Source organism: Phyllobates terribilis, unplaced genomic scaffold, assembly GCF_046119375.1.
Source record: "Phyllobates terribilis strain yellow unplaced genomic scaffold, ASM4611937v1 Scaffold_1__5_contigs__length_1240528914, whole genome shotgun sequence".
In the NCBI taxonomy this organism is placed as follows: Eukaryota; Metazoa; Chordata; class Amphibia; order Anura; family Dendrobatidae; genus Phyllobates; species Phyllobates terribilis.
Genome location: NW_027362761.1, coordinates 773,521,275 through 773,544,451, shown reverse-complemented (window position 1 = coordinate 773,544,451; position 23,177 = coordinate 773,521,275). Strand labels below are relative to the sequence as shown.

Below are 23,177 nucleotides of genomic sequence, written 5' to 3'. Positions count from 1 at the left end.
ACAGTGGGTTAACTGCTAAGTCATTGTACAGGAAGTGTTAAAGACTAGAACAATTCTTATGGTTTTGGAGTGCATACGTTCCTTTTTTTATACAATTATTTTCAAATCAGTTCTTTAGGATAAGCCCAAATATTTGGTTTACACTAGCCAATGCCTTTTTATTTTTTAGATCTGAAAAGAAACGCTATGCGACGATAAGTGGATTATATATTTCATTTTCAATTGTTTTTTTTATTGCAAATTTGAAACTGCAATTTTTTTTTGTCGGATAGGGCATAAAATATTCAGTTAATGCCACTGTAGAACTTGCATAACATAAATCAGTCACACATTATTCAAAAGATGCAAAGCCACAACCCACCAGTCTAGGGTAATGCTGCATGTCGTCAGGTGCTGTAACCTTTTGAATAATGTTTAGGAAAGCTTTGGGATTTATGGCTTAATTAGGGTCTTAAAATTTAAGCCAGTTTTACTTTTCTTGTTTCCTTAATGACAATGTCACTAAAACCTCATGCACGCTGCAAAAAACCTCATGCAGTAGTTATGGTAAACCATCCAAGCAGTTTTATTAATTAATATTCATAAATACACACAGCAGCTTCATTAGAGATTTTTCCATATACTTTGTTTTCCGTGTTCAGTTTGAATGTGGGAGATTAGGAGAGTTGTTTTTTTTGTTTTTTTCATTTATGTCAAGGTACAGGAAGCAGACAGCTGCCTCTGGTACTGCTACCTATTTATATCTGCTAGAAGTAAAAATTAGTTAAGTGATTTTTGTCATATATATTTGCCTCTGTCTTTTCAAATTTTTTTGTTTTTAGTTTTTTGTTTTTTTTTTTACATTTTTTTTTCCTTTTTTTTTTTTTTTGAATGTACACAATGTAACAAGAGTGACAGACCGGAAATTACAATCACCAAAACAAACCCAAAGATAGTTGTTTGTCCACTTTCATTGGCAGTTACAGCACAGAGGACATTGTCTGCAAAGGGGGATGTCATCAAAGAGGAGGTGGCGGAGGCTCGTTTCCTTTATTGCTCTCTTTTAGATTTAAGTTTTCTAAAGCAACATCTAAAGGCATTATATCTACACAACCCATTGCCCCAAAATCAGCTATTTCTCCCCGCTCGTCCTCATCGGAGGAAGAGCTTTCTTCCTGCATCAATGTGGAAAGCAGCAGCTCTTGGACGAATAGGCTACGATCGGCCCTTTCACTTTCTAATGACTGTCGCTCAGCTTCTGTCATCTTCGGGTCGTTCAACCTGCAAATGGGTTAAATTAGATGGATTCAGTCAAATCAGAGGTGAAAAAAAATGTCAATTTTAGATTTCATATTGACAATGTGAATAATATAGGCTAGACGAGATGGTAAACAATGTCAACAATGGGCATCATATAAAAAGCTAATAAAATCAAAACTTGGCACAACAGCCCTTAGTAAACTAATCAGATGACTGGTTTCCTGTTCTTAATGTGGTATCCATTGTTGAAAATATTCAATACTATATGACCTATAGTGAATTCTCATTTAAGAGGTGTCCTTAGGTCTGGATCTTCATCCTCTGGCCATTGAGGACACTGGTTACAAAGAAGATCCCTCTCCGGAGGACCTGTCCTGTCCAGCACAACATAGAAAACCCAACTGATATAGATGGGCACAGGGGCAGACAATATCATTGGTGCAACCTGTGCAGACGAAAAGGGGATCCAAGAAATAAGGGGGCCCATTTCCACCCCCAAAGCAGGTGAAATTGTGCATGATTATTAGCCATTGGACTCCAAAGGGCTGATTTACTGTTCTTGAATAGTGGCCCTCTTCCATCTGAATCCACCAGTAGATGGACAGTTGGACACTGTGTAATGCTTCATTTTCCCTATTGTGGAAGTGCAGGGAAGTTGACCACTTAAGTGTATGGTTTAGGTTTCAAGTTTAGATCTTTTGATGTAGTAATGGATCAAACTCAAGACATCTAAAGAAAATATTGGAAGCGCACTTTTATTTTTAATCCACCATAAGCCTGAACATGGAAACATACCCCTTACTGCTAAGTTTGCCTACAGACTACAGCATGTCAGAGTGTGGAGTACTTTGTCTGCATATAGTCGATGCATTTTTAACAAACAAGGAGTGTTTAAAAGGAAACCTGTCACCTGGTATTTGATACCCCATCTTAAGGCAGCATAATGAAGGTTCAGAGACCTTAATTCAGCCAATGTGTTACTTACTGGGCTGTTTACTGTATTTTTTCTAAAATCTGTGTTTCATCAGCATCAGGTTATCACTGGAGGACTAGTAAACCAGTTAGCTAGTCCAACCACCACTGATATGGAGTGTACACAGAAAGCTGTCTAGGCAAACGGCTACCAATCAGTGGTGTGGACAGGGTTATACAGAGCTCAGTATTCAGAGAACTGCTAGATCTGTAGCAGATCTAAGTTTTTAATCAAAACTGCAGCACCCAGTAATAAACAGTTAGGTCCAGAAATATCTGGATAGTAACACAAGTTTTGGCATTTTAGCTGTTTAATAACACATTCAAGATACAGTTATATAATCAATTTGGGCTTAACGTGCAGACTCATCTTCAATTTGAGGGTATTCATATCTTAATTTGAGTAAGGGTTAAGGAATTACAGCTCTTTAATATGTAGCTGCATATTTTTAAAGGGACCAAAGGTAATTGGACAATTATCTTAAAAGGTCTTTAATGGGCTGCATGGGCTATTCCTTCATTAATCCATCATCTATGAAGCAGGTAAAAGGTCTGGAGCTGACTCCAGGTGTGGTATTTGCATTTGGAAGCTGTTGTGAACACACAACATGCGGTCAAAGGAGTTCTCTTAATGGAAGAGAAACAGACCATTAGACTGGGAAAAAAAAGAAATCCATCAGAGAGCAGAAATGTTAGGAGTGGCCAAATCAACAGTTTGGTACATTATGCAAAAAGAGCACACTGGTGAGTTTAGGAACTCAAAAAGTCCTGGACGTCCACGCAAGACAACAGCGGTGGACGAGCACAGAATCCTTTCCATGGTGAAGAAATCCACTTCACAACATCCACCCAACTGAAGGACACTCTCCCAGAAGTAGATGTTTTAGTATGCAATTCAACCACAAAGACGACTTGATGACAGCAAATACAGACTTGCTGACCACAATGTGCAAACCATAAATCAGCCTTAAAAATAGAAAGGTCAGATTAGACTTTGCCAAAAAACATCTAAAGAAGCCAGCCCAATTCTGGAAAAGCATTCTTTGGACAGATGAAACTAAGATCGACCTGTACTAGAATGATGGGAAGAAAAAATAGTATTGATAAGGATTGGAAAGGCTCATGATCCAAAGCACACCACACCCTCTGTAAAACATTGTGGAGGCATTGTGATGACATGGGCATGCATAGATGCATAGCTTCTAATGGCACTGGGTCACTAGTGTTTATTGATTATGTAACTGAAGACAGAAGCAGCTGGATAAATTCTGAAGTATACAGGGCTATACTTTCTGCTCAGGTTCAACCAAATGCAGCCAGGTTGATCGGACAGCGATTCATAGTACAGATGGACAATGGTCCAAAACATACTGCAAAAGCAATCCAGGAGGTTTTTTTTTTCCCCAAAGCCATCGAGCATGCATTTCACATGCTTAGGACAAAATTTAAGGAAGAAAGACCCTTAAACAAGCAACAACTGACGTCAGCTGCAGTAAAGGTCTGGCAAAGCATCACAAAGGAGGAAACGCAGCGTTTGACTGAAGTCTGGGAGCTATGGGCATCACAAATCATTGCCTGCAACGGATTCTCTACAAAGTATTAACCCCTTACTAATACACCCCAGGTCATCACCCCCTGGTTCAGTGAGGGCTCCGGCTCTAAGCCCGCACTGAACCGGGCACATGTCAGCTGATTATTACAGCTGACATGTGCCCGCAACAGCCGTGGGTGGAATTGCGATCCACCCGCGGCTGTTAAACATGTTAAATGCCGCTGTCAATCTCTGACAGCGGCATTTAACATCGCCGTGCAAGAAGCGCGGCGTTAGCCCCGCCCATCGGTGACCCAGTCACGTGATCGCGGGTCACCGATGGGTGGTCATGACAACCCTGGGTCTACAGCAGACTCCAGTGGTTGTCATGTAAAATTACTATGAGCGCCACCTAGTGGTCGGTACAGGACCATTTCTGCTACATAAAGGTGATCTGCTCATCACCGATATGTAGCAGAGGCGATCAGACATGTGCGGCTTCTAGTCTCCTATGGAGACTATAGAAGCAAGCAAAAAGTTTTAAAAAACTGTTTTTAAAAATATTAAAAGATTAAAAAAATATAAAAAAGATTAAATCACCCCCCTTTCGCCCCATTCAAAATAAAATAAAAAATGAACCCCACATACACATATTTGGTATCACCGCATTCAGAATCGCCCGATCAATATAAAAAAATTAACTCAATCGGTAAACGGCGTAACGAGAAAAAAAATTCCAAACGCCAGAATTAAGTTTTTTTGGTCACCGCAACATTGCAATAAAATGCAATAACGGGCGATCAAAACATCCGATCTACCCCAAAATGGTATCAATAAAAACGTCAGCCCGGCATGCAAAAAATAAGCCCTCACCCCCGGCCCCAGATCCCGAAAAATGGAGACGCTACAGGTCTCGGAAAATGGCACCATTCTTTTTTTTTTTTTTAAGCAAACTTTGGATTTTTTTTTCATCACTTAAATAAAAAAGGACCTATACATGTTTGGTGTCTACGAACTCGTAATGACCTAGAGAATAAGAATGGCAGGTCAGTTTTAGCATTCAGCATACACGATATGGTAAAACTAGTAATGGCGTTTAAAAGTACTACTAGTCCAGCAAAAAATAAGCCCTCACACGGCCATATTGACCGAAAAATAAAAACGCTATGGCTCTGGGAACAAGGGGAGCAAAAAACAAAAATGCAAGAACGGAAAATCCCAAGATCGCGAAGGGGTTAAAAATGAACTTTTCTTTTAGGTTATTTTGTCCAATTACTTTTGAGCCCCTGAAACGTGGAGGCTTTGTATGCAATTCCTAAATGTTACACAGAATATTTTTGTTCAACTAAATTAATCAAACATGAAAGTCTACACTTTAATTGCATTTCAGTTGTTTCATTTTAAACAAATAGTGGCATGCAGAGCTGAAATCACGAAGATTCAGTCACTGTCCAAATATTTCTGGACCTAACTGTAAAATATACATGCTGCTCTCAGATGGAGTAGCAAAACCTGGTGATAGAAATCTTCTTTAAAGGGAATCTATTTGTTACCATAGCAGACAGGGGCTCCTTAAGGCCCCAATTGCTGCCATCTTAGTACTCCTATGAAGCTCAGCCACAGGCCAAGAGTTTAAACTCTGCAATAGGGTAGTGTTGCTCTATATAGTACAAGTGATCAAACTTGTATGACCACCACAGACATCAAATTATTAGCACATCTCAACTCTAATGTTTTTAATGACTTACTGCAACTGTGCAAGAAAGAACATCTTAAATGTATAGGAATATTTTATATTAGATTCAAAGCCTAGAAATTCAAGGTTTACATTATGGAAATGGAGAAAAAGGATATGCAAATTCATTTCCACTTGCAGAACCTAGATTAGATAGCTGTTCTAATGCAATACGAGTCCATATAACCATCTTGGGTTTGGCCTTACAGCATCACCATGTACCAAATATCTGTCTTACAATTCCATTAAAGCACAATGTGCCAACCAAGACAGACCCTTTTAACTTAGAGCACCTAACAAGCAGCAAGATTTAAAACTATGCACAATACTCCTATTATCCATCAAGAAAGCATACCTTGTGAGGAGAAACTGTGAATTCTGTATTGTTTGTTGATTGTTTTCCGTATTGGATGTGTTGGTTGCTGCTGTTGATTGGGTGATGGTTGTGGTGACACTACTTGCATTGTTGCGCCTGGTGGCATTGCGCGCGGTTTCCAATTGTTGCCGTGCAGCTTGTGCCTGCTGCCTCTCTAGCTGTAACTGCATCTGAAGTTGTTGCAACTGAGAGGCAGAAGGACCCGAGGAGTTAAGTTGCCCACCCGTTGAGCGCCTCACCCCTGATAACTGGGATAATAGCTCTGTAGAAAAAGAAAACATAGTATGAACATATAATATTACATATAATATTACATATCATATTACATATGTCGCAGTGTCTGCGCAGAATAAAAATGAAGCCAATGCCCATACAAGGATGGAAAAGGTACGTATAATCATGAGATTGCAGGGTACAGACACGGGATTCCGGGGCCAACACTACACATCACATGGCACTGATGCTGATGGGAGGGTGGTGGTACACAAATGAAGAGCGGAGGCAGAGATTTCTTCCAGGCACAGCACGTCCCAGTGCCTGGAAGAAATCATTAGCATACAGAAATAAAATACGATTTCCCCACAAGACTGCAGATATGGGCATAAGGGTATGACTATTTAACCATTCTATCACCTGTATGCCCATATTAATAGAACATCCCAGGTGGTGAGAGATTTCCTTTAACCCCTTACCATTTTGACCTTCCTGACAAAGCCCTATTCCTTAAATTTGAGAGGTGTCACTTTATGTGGAAATAACTCTTGAAAGCCTCAACATATACCAGTGATTCTGAGAATAGTATGTCATGACACGTTGCACTTCATGACAGAAGTATATTTAGGTAACCAATATTTGCATGTATTAAAATATTGGAAATTTGCCAAAAGTTTAGAAAAATTTGCAAACCTAATTTTTCTGCCCTTATAGCACTCATACCACACAAAATAGTTAATAACAATTCCTATATGCCCAAGTTATATCAATATTTTTGAAATTATATTCTTTCAAGCAAAATGTTGCTTTATCTTTATTTCAACCACATATGGGATATCGCCACATTCAGTAGAAAATGCATAAACAATATTTGGCTGCATTTTCACTTTCACAGCTTGAGAAAATGCACCCAAAAATTAGTAATGCATTTCCTACTTAACACAGCTATACCTCATATGTGGTTGGAATGTACTGTTTGGGTGCATCACAGAGCTCAGAAGGGAAGGAGCACAATTTGACTTTTGGAATGCAATTCAGGCTGGAATAGATTATGGACGCCATGTAGCAATTGCAGAACCCCCAAAGTGCCAAAACAGCCGAAACCCCCACAATTGACCCCCATTTTGAAAATGACATCCCCCTCTAGCGATGTGGTAACCTTAATAGATCTACAGGTTGTTCAAAAAAGTTCATAACAGGTGTAGGAGAATGAAAAAATGACAATATTGTTTCCACAAAAATATTGCTTTAGTCCTAAATTTGCCATTTTAACTAATCGTAATAGGCAAAAATGGACTAGACAATTTGTAAACCAATTTCTCCTGAATGTGGCAAAACCCTGTGTGTGGTCAAATACCACTGTTTCGCCTACAGCAGGGATCAGAATGGAACAAATGCTATTTGGCTTTTGGAGGGCAAATTTGTCTCAAATAGATTGTGGGTGCCACTTGTAGAGTCCTCAGGGTGCCAGAGCAACAGAAAATCCCCCAAACTTACTCCATTTCAGAAACTACACTCTTGTTGTACTGCTAAACATAAAGCCCAAGGGCCACATGCAGCTCGCCAGAGGGTTTCTGAAGCTCGTTGAGAACCGGAAGATGCCAGCTCCCTTCTTATATTTAAATGTATTTGCGCCTTTCAGACATGAACACACTTGAACACTATAGTCCTGGGACAGGAGCAGAGCGGTGCTTCAGCCACTGGCTCGACGTGCAGCAGAGGGATGGGGTCATCACGCTGCTAACCTCATTACGTTGCTGCCATCACCGCAAAGGGGGCAAGGACATGGCAGACACAGGAGGGGACGGTAAGTGCTCCATGTAGGAGCCGAAAAATCAATGTACAGATTACATGGACTTTGTTGCCAATGATGTCTGAACTGTTTTATATTAAGTTTATGGTGCTGATATGACTTCGGTTTTGCCAGAATGGCTCTAGTTTGAGATATTTAAATAGTTAATTACAGTAGATTTCTGGCTTCAAAAAGTAGCTTTTATAGCATTGTAAGCTTACAAATTGAAATACAAAATAATTACATGGGATATTTCGTTACCCAAGACACTGTTAAAAAGAGTCAAAAGACCAAAAGCTATTGCATTTGTTATCAAACACAATTCGCATTGGGGGGATGCATTATTTTCATGGATGAATTATCTAAAAAATTAGAACCAATTCAGCGAAACTAATGGAAATTTTGAATTCAGCACCCTCAAAATACCTTAAAATCCATTCAAAAAACCTTAGCACCTGAAAATTATTTATTTTTTTTCTAGACCTTATTGTAGGGGAATGGGGATTGTGAGAGCAGAGGAGCAGTGTGACTGTGTGTTCTCGTTCATGTGTTGGGGGGAAATTATGGAGACCAGCAGTGTGTGGAGCTGAAAAAGACTGCGAACTTTACATGGTAGCATGGCAGATAAAACACCTACTTTCTTAAAGTAAACGCACTAGGTGCCTGAATGGTTGTAAACCAACGCCATCATGTTTTAGAGCCTTAGTCTACCAGTAAAATAATGTGCTAATTGTTTTTTACTAATGCACATATTGGGCAAAATTCACTCCTACAGTGCTGGTTATCACATGCAAACAAGCTGGGACTAGCCCAGGCTAAGTCCTACGTCTTCTCCTCAGTCCGGGATTTTCAGTGGCTGAGGAAAAGATGCAGCCAGTGCCTGGATTGCCAATAAAACTCAAGCTCTTTAAAGGGGTGCACGCGTGCTGGGTTGTGCAAAGTGGCTTCGGATTTAAGTGGCAGTTATTTCAGAGGCCATGGACTAACATCCGTCTTCTTCTCTTTTCACACAGGTACATGCTCTTCTCCTGCATAATTCCTCTGCTTGCTGTATATGCCGCCATCTAATGCTCTGCTCTCCTGATTCAACTCACAGGTACATGCTCTTCTCCTGCATAATTCCTCTGCAAGCTGTATATGCCGCCATCTAATGCTCTGCTCTCCTGATTCAACTCACTGGTACATGCTCTTCTCCTGCATAATTTCTCTGCTTGCTGTATAGGCCGCCATCTAATGCTCTGCTCTCCTGATTCAACTCACTGGTAGAATTCTCTGTTTGATATTTCTGCTTTATCTGTCCCTTTCCACTCAATACTCACATATGTCTGTCCTTTCCCCACTGTAGACTTTATCTGATGTTTAGAGGTGCTAAACTGCAGAGCCTGCAGAGTCCTAGCCCTGTCTTTGATCACCCAGCCATCTCGGGGTGAGATGACCAGCTACTAATTTAGCCACAAGCAGCTCCCACAATGCCCCTTACCTGATGGTTTACTGTGCCCTATATATTTAGAAGCTCTTTAAGGGGTGCACGTGTGCTGGGTTGTGCACGCGTCTTCTTGTGCAAAGTGGCTTCGGAGATAAGTGGCAGTTATTTCAGAGGCAGTTAGTCAGGGCAGGAGCCAGGTAACCAACACTTTAACCACTTACTCTCTTAACTATGTTTCTGTTAGCTCTCACATTTTCCTCTATAGTCCTCCACTTTCTAGTATCCCCTCAAATCCCTACACCTAGTAAGAAACTCTTAATCTCTCCCTCCATCCTCCACATTCATCTCACCTCCTCCTCCGAATTATTCCTCAACATTCAATCCTGGATCTCCAAACAGACCGCCACCTCATGCTCTCTCTTGCTCCCACCTGCTAACACTTTCTCTGCTCCTCCCCACTGCTGGAGATATCTCTCCAAATCCTGGTCCTCCTCGCCATATCCCCACAGTTACTTCTACCTCCTATCCACGACCTTCCACAAACTGAAGCAACCCTTCTAACCTCATACCCATCCAACTAATCCCCACTTCCTTAGTTGCTCTAACAGGAGCTCTATGGAACGCTCGCTCCATCTGCAACAAACTTTCCTACATCCACGACCTTTTCATTACTAACAAACTTTCCTTCCTCGCCATTACCGAAACATGGCTCACCCCCTCCTCTGACACAGCCTCCCCAGCTGCACTTTCATATGGCGGATTCCACCTTTCCCACACCCCCCACCCCAACAGCAAACATAGCGGAGGCGTAGGTTTTCTCCTGTCAGAAACCTGCGCTTTCACCCAAATATCACTGCCACCCTCTGTTACACTCCCCTCTTTTGAGGTGCACTGTGTGCGCATCTATTCCCCCTCTGACCTCCAACTGGCCGTCATTTACCGACCCCAAGGGCTAGCCACCACTTTCTTAGACCACTTCACCACCTGGCTGCTTCACTTCCTTTCCACCGACATCCCCACTATCATAATGGGTGACTTCAACATCCCCATTGACACTTCCCACTCGTCTGTCTCTAAGCTCTTATCGCTCACTTCCTCCTTCGGCCTTGCTCAATGGTCTTCGGCAGCTACTCATAAAGATGGCCACACACTGGACCTCATCTTCACCCGCCTCTGTTCCCTATCTAACCTCTCTAACTCACCCCTCCATCTCTCTGACCATAACCTCCTCACATTCTCTACCCTCTCCTCTCCAAGTGCACAATCCCCACTCCACAAACTTACACACGCTCGCAGAAACCTCAAAACACCTTGACCTACACTCACTCTCTGAATCCTTCCTCCCTCTTACAGACATAAATTCCTTACACAATGCAGATGTTGCTGCCGCTTCATATAACCCCACAATAGCTGCAGCTCTCGACTCGATCACCCCCCTCACACATACCAAATCTCGCACAATCAACAGGCAACCCTGGCACACCAAACTTACTAAAGAACTGCGACAGGCCTCCAGGGTTGCGGAGAGGAGATGGAAAAGGTCTCACTCCATCGAGCACTTCATCGCATTCAAACAATCCCTCACTATCTTCAAGTCCGCGCTCACTACAGCAAAACAAACCTAATTCTCATCTCTCATATCCTCCCTGTCTCACAACCCTAAACAGCTATTTAACACTTTCAATTCTCTCCTTCGTCCCCCAGCACCTCCTCCCTCTTCTCTCATCTCAGCTGAAGACTTTGCCTCATTCTTCAAGCAGACGATTGACACCATCAGACAAAGCTTCTCCACCATTACAGAAGGTCAAGTCTCCTCTTTACTCTCCAAATCACACCTCACCACCTGCGAACTTGACCCAATCCCATCCCACCTCATCCCTAACCTTACCACAGTCTTCATCCTAACCCACCTCTTCAACCTGTCACTAACAACCGGTGTCTTCCCCTCATGTTTCAAACATGCCGCAATCACACCCATCCTCAAAAAGCCCTCCCTTGACCCATCCTCTCTGACTAGCTACCGCCCCATATCACTTCTCCCCTTTGCCTCAAAACTACTAGAACAACATGTCCACCTTGAACTGTCCTCCCACCTCTCCTCCTGTTCCCTCTTCGACCGCCTGCAATCTGGCTTCTGACCGCATCACTCGACTGAAACTGCCCTGACCAAAGTCACCAACCACCTACTAACTGCCAAATCCAAGAGACACTACTCAATCCTCCTCCTTCTGGACCTGTCATCTGCCTTCGACACAGTGGACCATTCCCTCTTACTACAGATTCTCTTGGCATCACGGACTTGGCCCTATCTTGGATCTCCTCATATCCCCCTATCTGTCGGTGTCCCCCAAGGTTCAGTTCTAGGACCTCTGCTCTTCTCCATCTACACCTTTGGCCTGGGACAGCTCATAGAGTCTCACGGCTTTCAGTATCACCTCTATGCTGATGACACACAGATCTACCTCTCAGGACCCGATATCTCCTCCCTACTAACCAAAATCCCACAATGTCTGTCCGCCATCTCATCCTTCTTCTCTGCCAGATTTCTAAAACTCAACATGGATAAAACAGAGTTCATCATCTTTCCACCCTCTCATTCATATCCCCCATCTGACCTATCCATCAACGTCAATGGCTGTTCATGCTTCCCAGTCCCACAAGCTCGCCGCCTTGGGTTAACCCTGGACTCTGATCTCTCCTTCAAACCACATATCCAAGCCCTTCCCACCCCCTGCCGACTCCAACTCAAAAATATCTCCCGGATCCGTGAATTCCTCAGCAAAGACTCTGCAAAAACACTAGTGAATGCCCTCATCATCTCCCGCCTCGACTACTGCAACCTCCTGCTCTGTGGCCTCCCTTCCAACACTCTTGCGCCCCTCCAATCTATCCTAAACTCTGCTGCTCGACTAATCCACCTGTCCCCCCGCTATTCCCCGGCCTTCCTACTCTGTCAATCCCTTCACTGGCTCCCCATTTCCCAGAGAATCCAGTTCAAAACACTAACCACGGCATACAAAGCCATCCACAACCTGTCTCCTCCATACATCTGTGACCTAGTCTCCCGGTACTTACCTGCACGCAACCTCCGATCCTCACAAGATCTCCTTCTCTACTCTCCTCTCATCTCCTCTTCCCACAATCGCATACAAGATTTCTCCCGTGCATCGCCCCTACTCTGGAACTCTGTACCCCAACACATCAGACTCTAGCCTACCATGGAAGCCTTCAAAAGAAACCTGAAGACCTACCTCTTCCGACAAGCCTACAACCTGCAGTAACCACCGCTCCACCACATTACTGCATGACCTACTCTACCCTCACCTACTGTATCCTCACCCATCCCTTGTAGACTGTGAGCCCTCGCGGGAAGGGTCTTCTCTCCTCCTGTACCAGTCGCTGACTCGTTTTGTTAAGATTATGTAAATGTTTTTGCTATGTATATCCCTAGCACATGTAAAGCGCCATGGAATAAATGGCGCTATAATAATAATAATATATATTTAGCAAAACCAGAAAGCATGTGTAAACAAGTGCACTATATAACTGATGCAAACTGAAGCAGAGGTATCCAATAATTATTATGCAGTCCGTGGTTTCTGCACAGCATGTAGAACTTTTTCTTTTGTTTTAACAACGGACACCAAAAGGAAGACCTAATTATCCATGGACCACTTTATTTTCATTACATCACAGTCTGCAAGATTTCTGCTTGTTGTCCTTTTGGGAGAATTACCTACTTCCAGAGGATAATAAATAATCTGTCCAGGTCATGCGATGGACACAAAGGTGCATGATGCACAAAAGTACCGTGTATTCATAGTGGTGTCTTGTAAGGAGCCATGTACCTGTGTGTTCATCAAATCACCAAGATAGATTATTCTCATCTCCTGGGCGTAAACATTCCTATTGAATCACTGCAAGCAGAGATCTTGAAGTCTGTGAGGATGCAGATATCTTGAAAGCGGAGGATATAGTGCGATTATATTTTCATGCAGTAAAATTTAGGAAAACTGTTTAACCTTTCCAAAAAAATGGAAATTTATATATATATATATATATATATACATACACACACACACACACACACATATACAGTACAGACCAAAAGTTTGGACACACCTTCTCATTTAAAGATTTTTCAGTATTTTCATGACTATGAAAATTGTACATTCACACTAAAGGCATCAAAACTATAAATTAACACACGTGGAATTATATACTTAACAAAAAAAAGTGTGAAACAACTGAAAATATGTCTTATATTCTAGGTTCTTCAAAGTAGCCACCTTTTGCTTTGATGACTGCTTTGCACACTCTTGGCATTCTCTTGATGAGCTTCAAGAGGTAGTCACCGGAAATGGTTTTCACTTCACAGGTGTGCCCTGTCAGGTTTAATAAGTGGGATTTCTTGCCTTATAAATGGGGTTGGGACCATCAGTTGTGTTGTGCAGAAGTCTGGTGGATACACAGCTGATAGTCCTACTGAATAGACTGTTAGAATTTGTATTATGGCAAGAAAAAAGCAGCTAAGTAAAGAAAAACGAATGGCCATCATTACTTTAAGAAATGAAGGTCAGTCAGTCCGAAAAATTGGGAAAACTTTGAAAGTGTCCCCAAGTGCAGTTGCAAAAACCATCAAGCGCTACAAAGAAACTGGCTCACATGAGGACCGCCCCAGGAAAGGAAGACCAAGAGTCACCTCTGCTTCTGAGGATAAGTTTATCCGAGTCACCAGCCTCAGAAATCGCAGATTAACAGCAGCTCAGATTAGAGACCAGGTCAATGCCACACAGAGTTCTAGCAGCAGACACATCTCTACAACAACTGTTAAGAGGAGACATTGTGCAGCAGGCCTTCATGGTAAAATAGCTGCTAGGAAACCACTGCTAAGGACAGTCAACAAGCAGAAGAGACTTGTTTGGGCTAAAGAACACAAGGAATGGACATTAGACCAGTGGAAATCTGTGCTTTGGTCTGATGAGTCCAAATTTGAGAGCTTTGGTTCCAACCACTGTCTTTGTGCGACGCAGAAAAGGTGAATGGATAGACTCTACATGCCTGGTTCCCACCGTGAAGCATGGAGGAGGAGGTGTGATGGTGTGGGGGTGCTTTGCTGGTGACACTGTTGGGGATTTATTCAAATTTGAAGGCATACTGAACCAGCATGGCTACCACAGCATCTTGCAGCGGCATGCTATTCCATCCAGTTTGCGTTTAGTTGGACCATCATTTATTTTTCAACAGGACAATGACCCCAAACACACTTCCAGGCTGTGTAAGGGCTATCTGACCAAGAAGGAGAGTGATGGGGTGCTACGCCAGATGACCTGGCCTCCACAGTCACCAGACCTGAACCCAATCGAGATGGTTTGGGGTGAGCTGGACCGCAGAGTGAAGGCAAATGGGCCAACAAGTGCTAAGCATCTCTGAGAACTCCTTCAAGATTGTTGGAAGACCATTTCCGGTGACTACCTCTTGAAGCTCATCAAGAGAATGCCAAGAGTGTGCAAAGCAGTCATCAAAGCAAAAGGTGGCTACTTTGAAGAACCTAGAATATAAGACATATTTTCAGTTGTTTCACACTTTTTTGTTAAGTATATAATTCCACATGTGTTAATTCATAGTTTTGATGCCTTCAGTGTGAATGTACAATTTTCAGTCATGAAAATACCGAAAAATCTTTAAATGAGAAGGTGTGTCCAAACTTTTGGTCTGCACTGTATATAATATATATATATATATACACATACATACACACACACATACTTATTTAATCCAAGGCAAAATATGCTAGTTATGTTAATGTGTCCATCTTGAAGGTGTTATGAAAGCAATGTCCAGCATCAAGGCACTAGATTTTCTTTTGTTGATTATGTATAAGATTTCTAACATAGGTAACATACCAGCTATAGGATCCATGGCTTCCCTATTGCTTGGTGAGTAAGAGCTCTGTGAGGATGAAAGCCCTCCAGTGGAACTGCTAGTAAAGTGCATGTTTGATCTGCGAGCTCGTGGACCACCCAACCCTCGACCGGGGTGAAACATCCTTCGTACATGTCGAACTCCACTGGATTCATCATAAGAAACAGTTAAGGGAGACCATGAAAATGAAATTGCAGCCCAAAAAAGTAAATCTAATATACATACTTAGTTCCTTTTTTGGGTTTGTAATACATAAGAAAATAAAGAGAACATTGTTCGCGTATATATTATACCACAGCATTAAAGTGGATTTAGAAGTTGCAGACATCTCCAGCCCCAGTACAGCTACAGTTTGTTTTAAAACAAACAAACTGAGCTCTTCTTACCCTCCCCAGGTCCAGAAATGAATCTCTGCCACTGCTCCGGGTGACTACTATTGTCGGCAGTTCTGGTGCCACATCAACTGAAAAAGCTACAGAGCTCATTGATTGACTGCAGTGCTGTCAACCTGACGTCAGCGCTGCAGACAATAACAAACACTGGGTGCAGAGTCAATACTGGAACCAGAGATGCTGTATAAAAGGAAGGGGGTTTGTTTTGTTTTTTTGTTTGTTTATTTTTTTTTTAAGACGAACTGCAGCTTGGGACAATACTTTTCCAAGACCAGAAAAAATCCTTTAACATATTCATCAGGAATGTCTAACCTATTCTTTAATGTAACAATGTATTTTATAACAAAAGGTTCAAAGGTAAAACCACTGTAGTCATTCTATTACACTTTATTTTTGCAACATGCCCTATGATAAAATGATAAGGGGTTTTACAGCCTTTAAAAAAAATAAAAAATTCTGGCAGCTGCTTATGGCAAAACGTAAGAAAAAAAACAATATTTTTTTACAAATATCAGTTGCATTCAGAATTCACGGTATAAACACAATTATAAAATGTTAGGAAAAGGATATTAGATCCCTGGGAGCTCTGTGTTCAAGTGTAAGGTGGGCAGCAAAATCATCTGTGACGTGATTTGGATCTCCACCTGGTAATGCTGCACAAATTGGGCAAATCTGCAAAGATATACATAGACTTAAAAAAAGGTCACATACACAGAGCCAAATTATTGTGCAACTGAATATAGATGGGTCCTTTGTTGCCAGTTACCCATGTATACTCAGACTGGAAAAACAATAATCAGCAATCATACTCCATCTTTCCTATGACACCTACATTAACATTACACAGTTAAGCCATGTTCACATCACGTTTTGGCCCGGCTCCATCAGGGCTTACTTCCGTAGCCCTTGGAAAACGGAATTTGGGCGTATGAGCTGACAGCCATTTATTGTAATGATGCAGACTGAGTCACTGTGATGTGAACTGAGCTTTAGAGTTCTCTACACTTTTAATAATTTACTTATAAGATTTTAATGTCTAGTTGTAGAGCAGAAAGCAAAGCGACTGAAGAGTTTACAATGGGACTACTCACAATGAAATAATGGAATCAGGCCCTCCCTCTCGGTCTCTAGCACATCATTACACTCGTTAATAGTACCCTATAGCTGGAAAGTTGTTTCTCTGAAATATCTGGAGGTTCAACTGACTTCCAGTTATAAATCGTTCTATCAACTCAACTACCCTCAATTATTCAACAAACTCAAACGGTTACTTAACGAATGGAACAGTCTTCCGCTATCTGTGTTTGGGAGAAGCTCTTCAGGTAAAATGACCATACTTCCTAAGCTTCGATACCTAATTGAAACTGTACCCCTTCATGTTCCCTATAGGGAACTAGGACGCTTACAGTCATCTATTCTCCAATTCATCTGGGCCTACAAAAAGGCATAGAATCAAATTCTGTTAACTAGTTAAATGAGCGGTGGGCTAGATGTATCGGATGTTATTAAATACTATTGGGCAACTTATTTCCATCATATTCTTGTCTAGTCCACTCTTAGAGCATTTTCATAGATGGATGGAAATTGAAAATCTGTGGTAGCCCCAATCCATCCAAATTCTTACGTTTGGGTGTCTGCATCAAATAAGCTGGATTCTCCCATGTTGGGTCCAATCCTTTTTACTAAAATGATCGGGATACATGTTCTAAGAAATTCCCTTTGATGTCTGAGCATCCCCCGATGACATCATGCCTATTTAATCTGGAAATACCAGATAGTTCAAAAAGTAGTTTTGTAGGACGTTGGTTTAACCCCTTTAGGACATGTGCCGTAATAGTACGATAGCCCAGTGGTCGGTACTCATAGCAAGTGAGCAATTCCGCTACACACAGGAGATCTGCTCATCGGCTGTGTGTAACAGAGGCAATCAGACAAATCTAGCTTATAGTCTCCCATGGAGACTATTAAAGCATGTAAAAAAAAAAAAAAAAAAAAGTTTTAAAAATATTAAAGGGGTTGTCCAGTACCATTGATAACGCCCCAATGTATTTTTATGTTTAAAGAAAGTTTCCTTGTAAATACCTTGCGCTGCTGTTCTTGCCTGTGAGTAGCGCTATCACTGGCCGCTCACAGGTATCATGTGACCCCGGCTGCAGCCGACTGACATCCGCTGAGGTCACGTCAAGTTACGGCTGCAGCATCCACCGCGCGCTTTCCTTCTCCTCATCCATCAGGAAAGCGCGCGGGGACTGCGGCACTGATTTCACGCCTCACTTGACGTGACATCAGCTTGGGGGGGGGGGTGTCATGTGATGCCTGTGAGCGGACAGTGATCGCGCTGCTCACAGGTAGAAACAGCAGCGGGAGGTGTTTACAAAGATATTTCTTTTCACCATAAAAATTCATTGGGGCATTATCAATAGTACTGGACAACCCCTTTAAAATAAAATAAAAAAAAAAGTATAAAAAGTTTAAATCACCCCCCTTTCATCAAATTAAATAAAAAAATCACATATACACATATTTGGTATTGCTGCGTTCAGAATTGCCGGATCTATCAATATAAAAAAAAATAATTAATCCGATCGGTGTAATGAAAAAAAAAAAAAAATCAAAAACAGCAGAATTCCGTTTTTTTTTGGTTCCCGCTACATTGCAATAACGGGCGATCAAAACATCGGATCTACCCCAAAATGGTATAAAAAAAAATGTCAGATCGGCTTGCAAAAGAAAAGCCCTCACCCAGCTCCAGATCACGAAAAAATGGAGACGCTAAGGGCCTTGGAAAATGGTGCCATTTTTTTTTTCTAACAAACTTTGGATTTTTTTTTCAACACTTAAATAAAAGGACCTATACATGCTTGGTATGTACGAACTCGGAATGACCTGGACAATAATAATGGCACGTCAGTTTTAGCATTTTAGTGAACATGACAAAAAAAAAAAAAACTACTGTGGAATTGCACTTTAGCAATTTCATCGCACTTGGAATTTTTTCCCCCGTTTTCCAGTACAGAATATGGTAAAACCAATGGTGTCGTTCCAAAGTACAATTTGTCCAGCAAAAAATAAGCCCTCACATGGCCATATTGACTGAAAAATAAAAAAAAGTTATGGCTCTGGGAAGAAGTGGAGCAAAAAACGAAAAAAAAAAAACCCCTAGAAAATGGCCCAGTCATTAAGGGGTTAATAAGCAACTTTTCAGTGTTGCAGACCTAGTTGATATGCCTTCGAGGGTTTTACTACCTTTTCATACATTACAATCTCGCTTCAACATACTCTTAAACTATCATTATCACTACATGCAAATCAGACACTATATGTTCTCTCATCTCTCTTCCCTCAAAGTCTCCTAACTTACCAACTTTGAAAAGTTATGTAGAGCTGGTGCTTCAACTAAAGGATTAATATCGGATATTACTTAAACCCTGTATAGATGATCACCAGATCCACTCATACATGAGCAAATGGGAAAGCTTTCTGGGGGTATCTCTCACGCCTAGTAAGGATTATGGAGGATTGCAGCCAAGACCTCCACATGCATTACCTTTAGGAAAAATCAATATAAACTACTTATGTATTGGTATTGCACTCCTTTCCTATTACATAAATCTTAATCCTAATATTCCCGACTGCTCCAGGAGAAGTGGCAAGTCTTGGTGGGGGGTGGGCTTCTAAATTTTATCTACTTAACCCCTTTACAACCCAAGGTGGTTTGCACGTTAATGATCAGGCCAATTTTTACAATTCTGACCACTGTCACTTTATGAGGTAATAACTCTGGAACGCTTCAATGGATCCCACTGATTCTGAGACTGTTTTTTTTCGTGACATATTGTACTTCATGATAATGGTAAAATTTCTTTGATATCACTTGCGTTTAATTTGTGAAAAAAATGGAAATTTGGCAAAAATTTTGCAAATTTTGCAATTTTCAAAATTAGAATTTTGATGCCCTTAAATCAGAGAGATATGTCACACAAAAGAGTTAATAAATAACATTTCCCACATATCTACTTTACATCAGCACAATTTTGCAACCCAAATTTTTTTTTATTGGGGTGCTATAAGGGTTAAAAGTTGACCAGTGATTTCTCATTTTTCCAACAAAATTTACAAAAACCATTTTTTTAGGGACCACATCATATTTAAAGTCACTTTGAGGGGTCTTTATGACAGAAAATACCCAGTGACACCATTCTAAAAACTGCACCCCTCAAGGTGCTCAAAACCACATTCAAGAACTTTATTAACCCTTCAGGGGTTAATAAAGGCGCACGGCAGGGTTCGGAAAGGAAGGAGCGCCATTTGACTTTTTGAATGTAAAATTTGCTTGAATAATTAGCGGACGCCATTTTGCATTTGGGGTGCCCCTGATGTGCCTAAACAGTGGAAACCCCCCCACAAGTGACACCATTTTGGAAACTAGACCCCTCAGGGAACTTATCTAGATGTGTGGTGAGCACCTTGAACCCCCGAGTCCTTTACAGAAGTTTATAACATTGAGCAGTAAAAATAAAATTTTCACATTTTTCCCACAAAAATGTTTTTCAGCCGCCACTTTTGCATTTTCATAAGGGTAACAGGAGAAATTGCACCATGCAACTTGTTGTGCTATTTCTCCTGAGTAAGCAGATACCCCATATGTGGGGGAAAACCACTGTTTGGGCGCACGGCAGGGTTCGAAGGGGGCCATTTGACTTTTTGATTGTAAAATTTGCTTGAATAATTAGCGGATGTGCCCCTGATGTGCCTAAACAGTGGAAACCCCCCACAAGTGACACCATTTTGGAAACTAGACCCCTCAGGGAACTTATCTAGATGTGTGGTGAGCACCTTGAACCCCCGAGTCCTTTACAGAAGTTTATAACAAGGAGCCGTGAAAATAAAAAAAAAATCAAACTTTTTCCACAAAAATGATGTTTTAGCCCCAATTTTTTTATTTTCACAAAGGGTAAGAGGAGAAAATGGACCCCAAAAACTTTTGTGCAATTTCTCCTGAGTACGCCAATACTCCATATGTGGGGAAAAAACAGTGTTTGGGCACACGGCAGAGTTCAGAAGGGAAGGAGCACGGTGTGACTTTTTGAACGCAAAATCGGCTGGAATCGAGAGCGGACACCATGTCGCGTTTGGAGAGCCCCTGATGTGCCTAAATAGTGGAAACCTGCCCACAAGTGACCCCATTTTGGAAACTACACCCCCCTCAAGGATTTTATCAAGGGGTATAGTGAACATTTTGAACCCAAAGGTGCGACACAGAATTTGATAACATTAGGTCATCATATTGAATAAGTGGTCATTAGTCTTGAGCGCAAGTGCTCACTATTTGAGTTTGCATCGGGTACTCAGGTATGCACCATGTATCACGGGTGCTCAAGTGAAATGCTCGAGTCCCCGCCCGCATGTTTCACCGTTATTAGACACCCCAAAAAAAACATGCGGGGATCGCTTGTGCATGGCAGGCAATCCCCGCAAGGTTTTTTTTGGCCGTGAAGCATATGGGGCGGAGACTTGAGCAGCCGCGATACTCAATGCATACCCGAACACCCGATGCAAACTCAATTAGCGAGCACTAGCGTTCAACACTAGTTGCCATATCGTTTTTTTTGTTTGTTTTTTTAACTTTTGAAAAAAAAAAAACAACCCTAACCCTACCCTAACATTAGCACAACCCTAACCCCAACCCTAGCGTTTATTTTTACGCCGTTCCTCGTGCGGTATAAGTGATTAGACGACCTTATTCTTTGGGTCAGTGCGACTACAGAGATACCAGAATCATATCGGGTTTTTATGCTTGACAGCGGTCACACACTAAAAGACGCATACTTTGTAAAAATCTAGTTTTTGCATCGCCATATTTGGAGAGCTATAATTTTTCCATATTTTGGCCGACAGTCATGTGATGGCTTGTTTTTTGCGGGATGAGTTGACGTTTTTATTGGTGCCATTTTCAGGCACGTGACATTTTTTGATCGCTTTCTATTCCAGCTTTTTGGAGGCAGAATAAACAACAATTCAGGAATAGTTTTTTTTATATTTTTTTATTCTACTCCGCGTATGGTAAAATTGATAAGGCAGCTTTATTCTTCGGGTCAGTACGTTTACAGCAGTACCACATTTATAGCTTTTCTATGTTTTGGCGCTTTTACACAATAAAAGCTATTTTATAGAAAAAAATTTTTTTTTTTGCATCGCTTTATTCTGAGAGCTATAACTTTTTGATTTTTCGGCTGATGAAGCTGTATGGCGGCTTGTTTTTTGCGGGACAAGATGACGTTTTCAGTGGTACCATTTTTATTAATATTCGTCTTTTTGATCGCGTGTTATTCCATTTTTTGTTTGGCGGTATGATGATAAAGCATTGTTTTTTGCTTCGCTTTTTTTTTTACCGTGTTCACTGAAGGGGTTAACTAGTGGGACAATTTTATAGGTCAGGTCGGTCCGGACACGGTGATACCAAATATGTGTACTTTTATTGTTTGTCTGTTTTCTTCATAATAATATTTATTGATGGGTACATTATATTTTTGTTGTATTTTTTTTTTTTTTTTTTTTACAATTTATTTTTATTTTTTTTCACTTTGACAGTTTTTTTATTTACTTTGTTCCACTATGGGACTTTCACTTTTTTTACTCTGATCGCCTGCATGGCACAGGAATGGAGCACCATCCCTGTGCCATGCAGGCTGTCAGCGCTGCACAGTGAGAAGATAGTTTGGTCATGTACTGCGCATGACCAAAAAAATCTTCCTGCTGTCTGGTGACCCGGATGTTGTCATGACTACATCGGGTCGTCATGGCAACACCCGGGAAGCCGCGGCAGACAGCGCTGGAGGCCGGAAGAGAAGGTGAGTATACCGATCACCTCCTCTTTGACCCCCGCAATGCTGCGATCGAAGTCGATCGCAGCATTGCGGGGGTTAATGTGCCGGGGGCGGTGTGGGACCGCTCCCTGCACATAGCACCGGGTGTCAGCTGTGACAATCAGCTGACACCCGGCGGCGATCGAGCCCGCACAGCCTGTGTGCGATCGCCATGACGTACTAATACGGGTCAGGCTCTTAAGTCCCAGGACACAGACACGTATTAGTACGTTATGGGCTTTAAAGGGGTTAATATCCCACCGTTTCAAATCAGTCGTAAAGTCCAATAACTTACTTCACATGACCACTGCTGCTAGGTGTAGAGTCAACCTCCACTTACATGCTATCAGAGTTACACATGCGCATATAGGATGTGCAAAGCATGGAATATATCATAATCCTATTAAATTACACAACCAAGCGCTTTGAGGCGATCTGGGGCCACGGGGACACATACTGGGCACAAAAGGACTATTAATGCACAAGGTTACAAAAAGTAGGCTATGTAGTAGGTGTCGAACCAGAACTGCTCTTCAATTCTTCTCCACCTTCCTTCCTTCCTTCTGTATCACTGTCTTGTCCTGTCCGGTTATTGTCCATGTTTAATTGTAAGATGTGAACTTTTCAGTGTTGAGTTTACTCATTGTTACTGATTATTAAGTCAAACTATGCAACACTGTTTGCTAATATTTTGAATTCTATGGTGTCAT

At 41.6% G+C, this 23,177-nt stretch overlaps 1 protein-coding gene across 1 annotated transcript in view; it reads right to left on the bottom strand.

Annotated features, from left to right (window-relative positions):
* Positions 1–541: 541 nt before the first annotated feature.
* Positions 542–23,177, bottom strand: part of KCMF1 (potassium channel modulatory factor 1) — a 74,687-nt gene continuing 52,051 nt past the window's right edge. Inside the window, exons 4-7 of the mRNA XM_073636991.1 lie at positions 16,172–16,273; positions 15,191–15,365; positions 5,833–6,115; positions 542–1,260 (exon numbers count right to left, since the gene is read on the bottom strand). Coding sequence (XP_073493092.1) covers positions 999–1,260; positions 5,833–6,115; positions 15,191–15,365; positions 16,172–16,273 — 822 coding nt within the window. The 3' untranslated portion in view covers positions 542–998. The remainder of the gene's footprint in view (positions 1,261–5,832; positions 6,116–15,190; positions 15,366–16,171; positions 16,274–23,177) is intronic.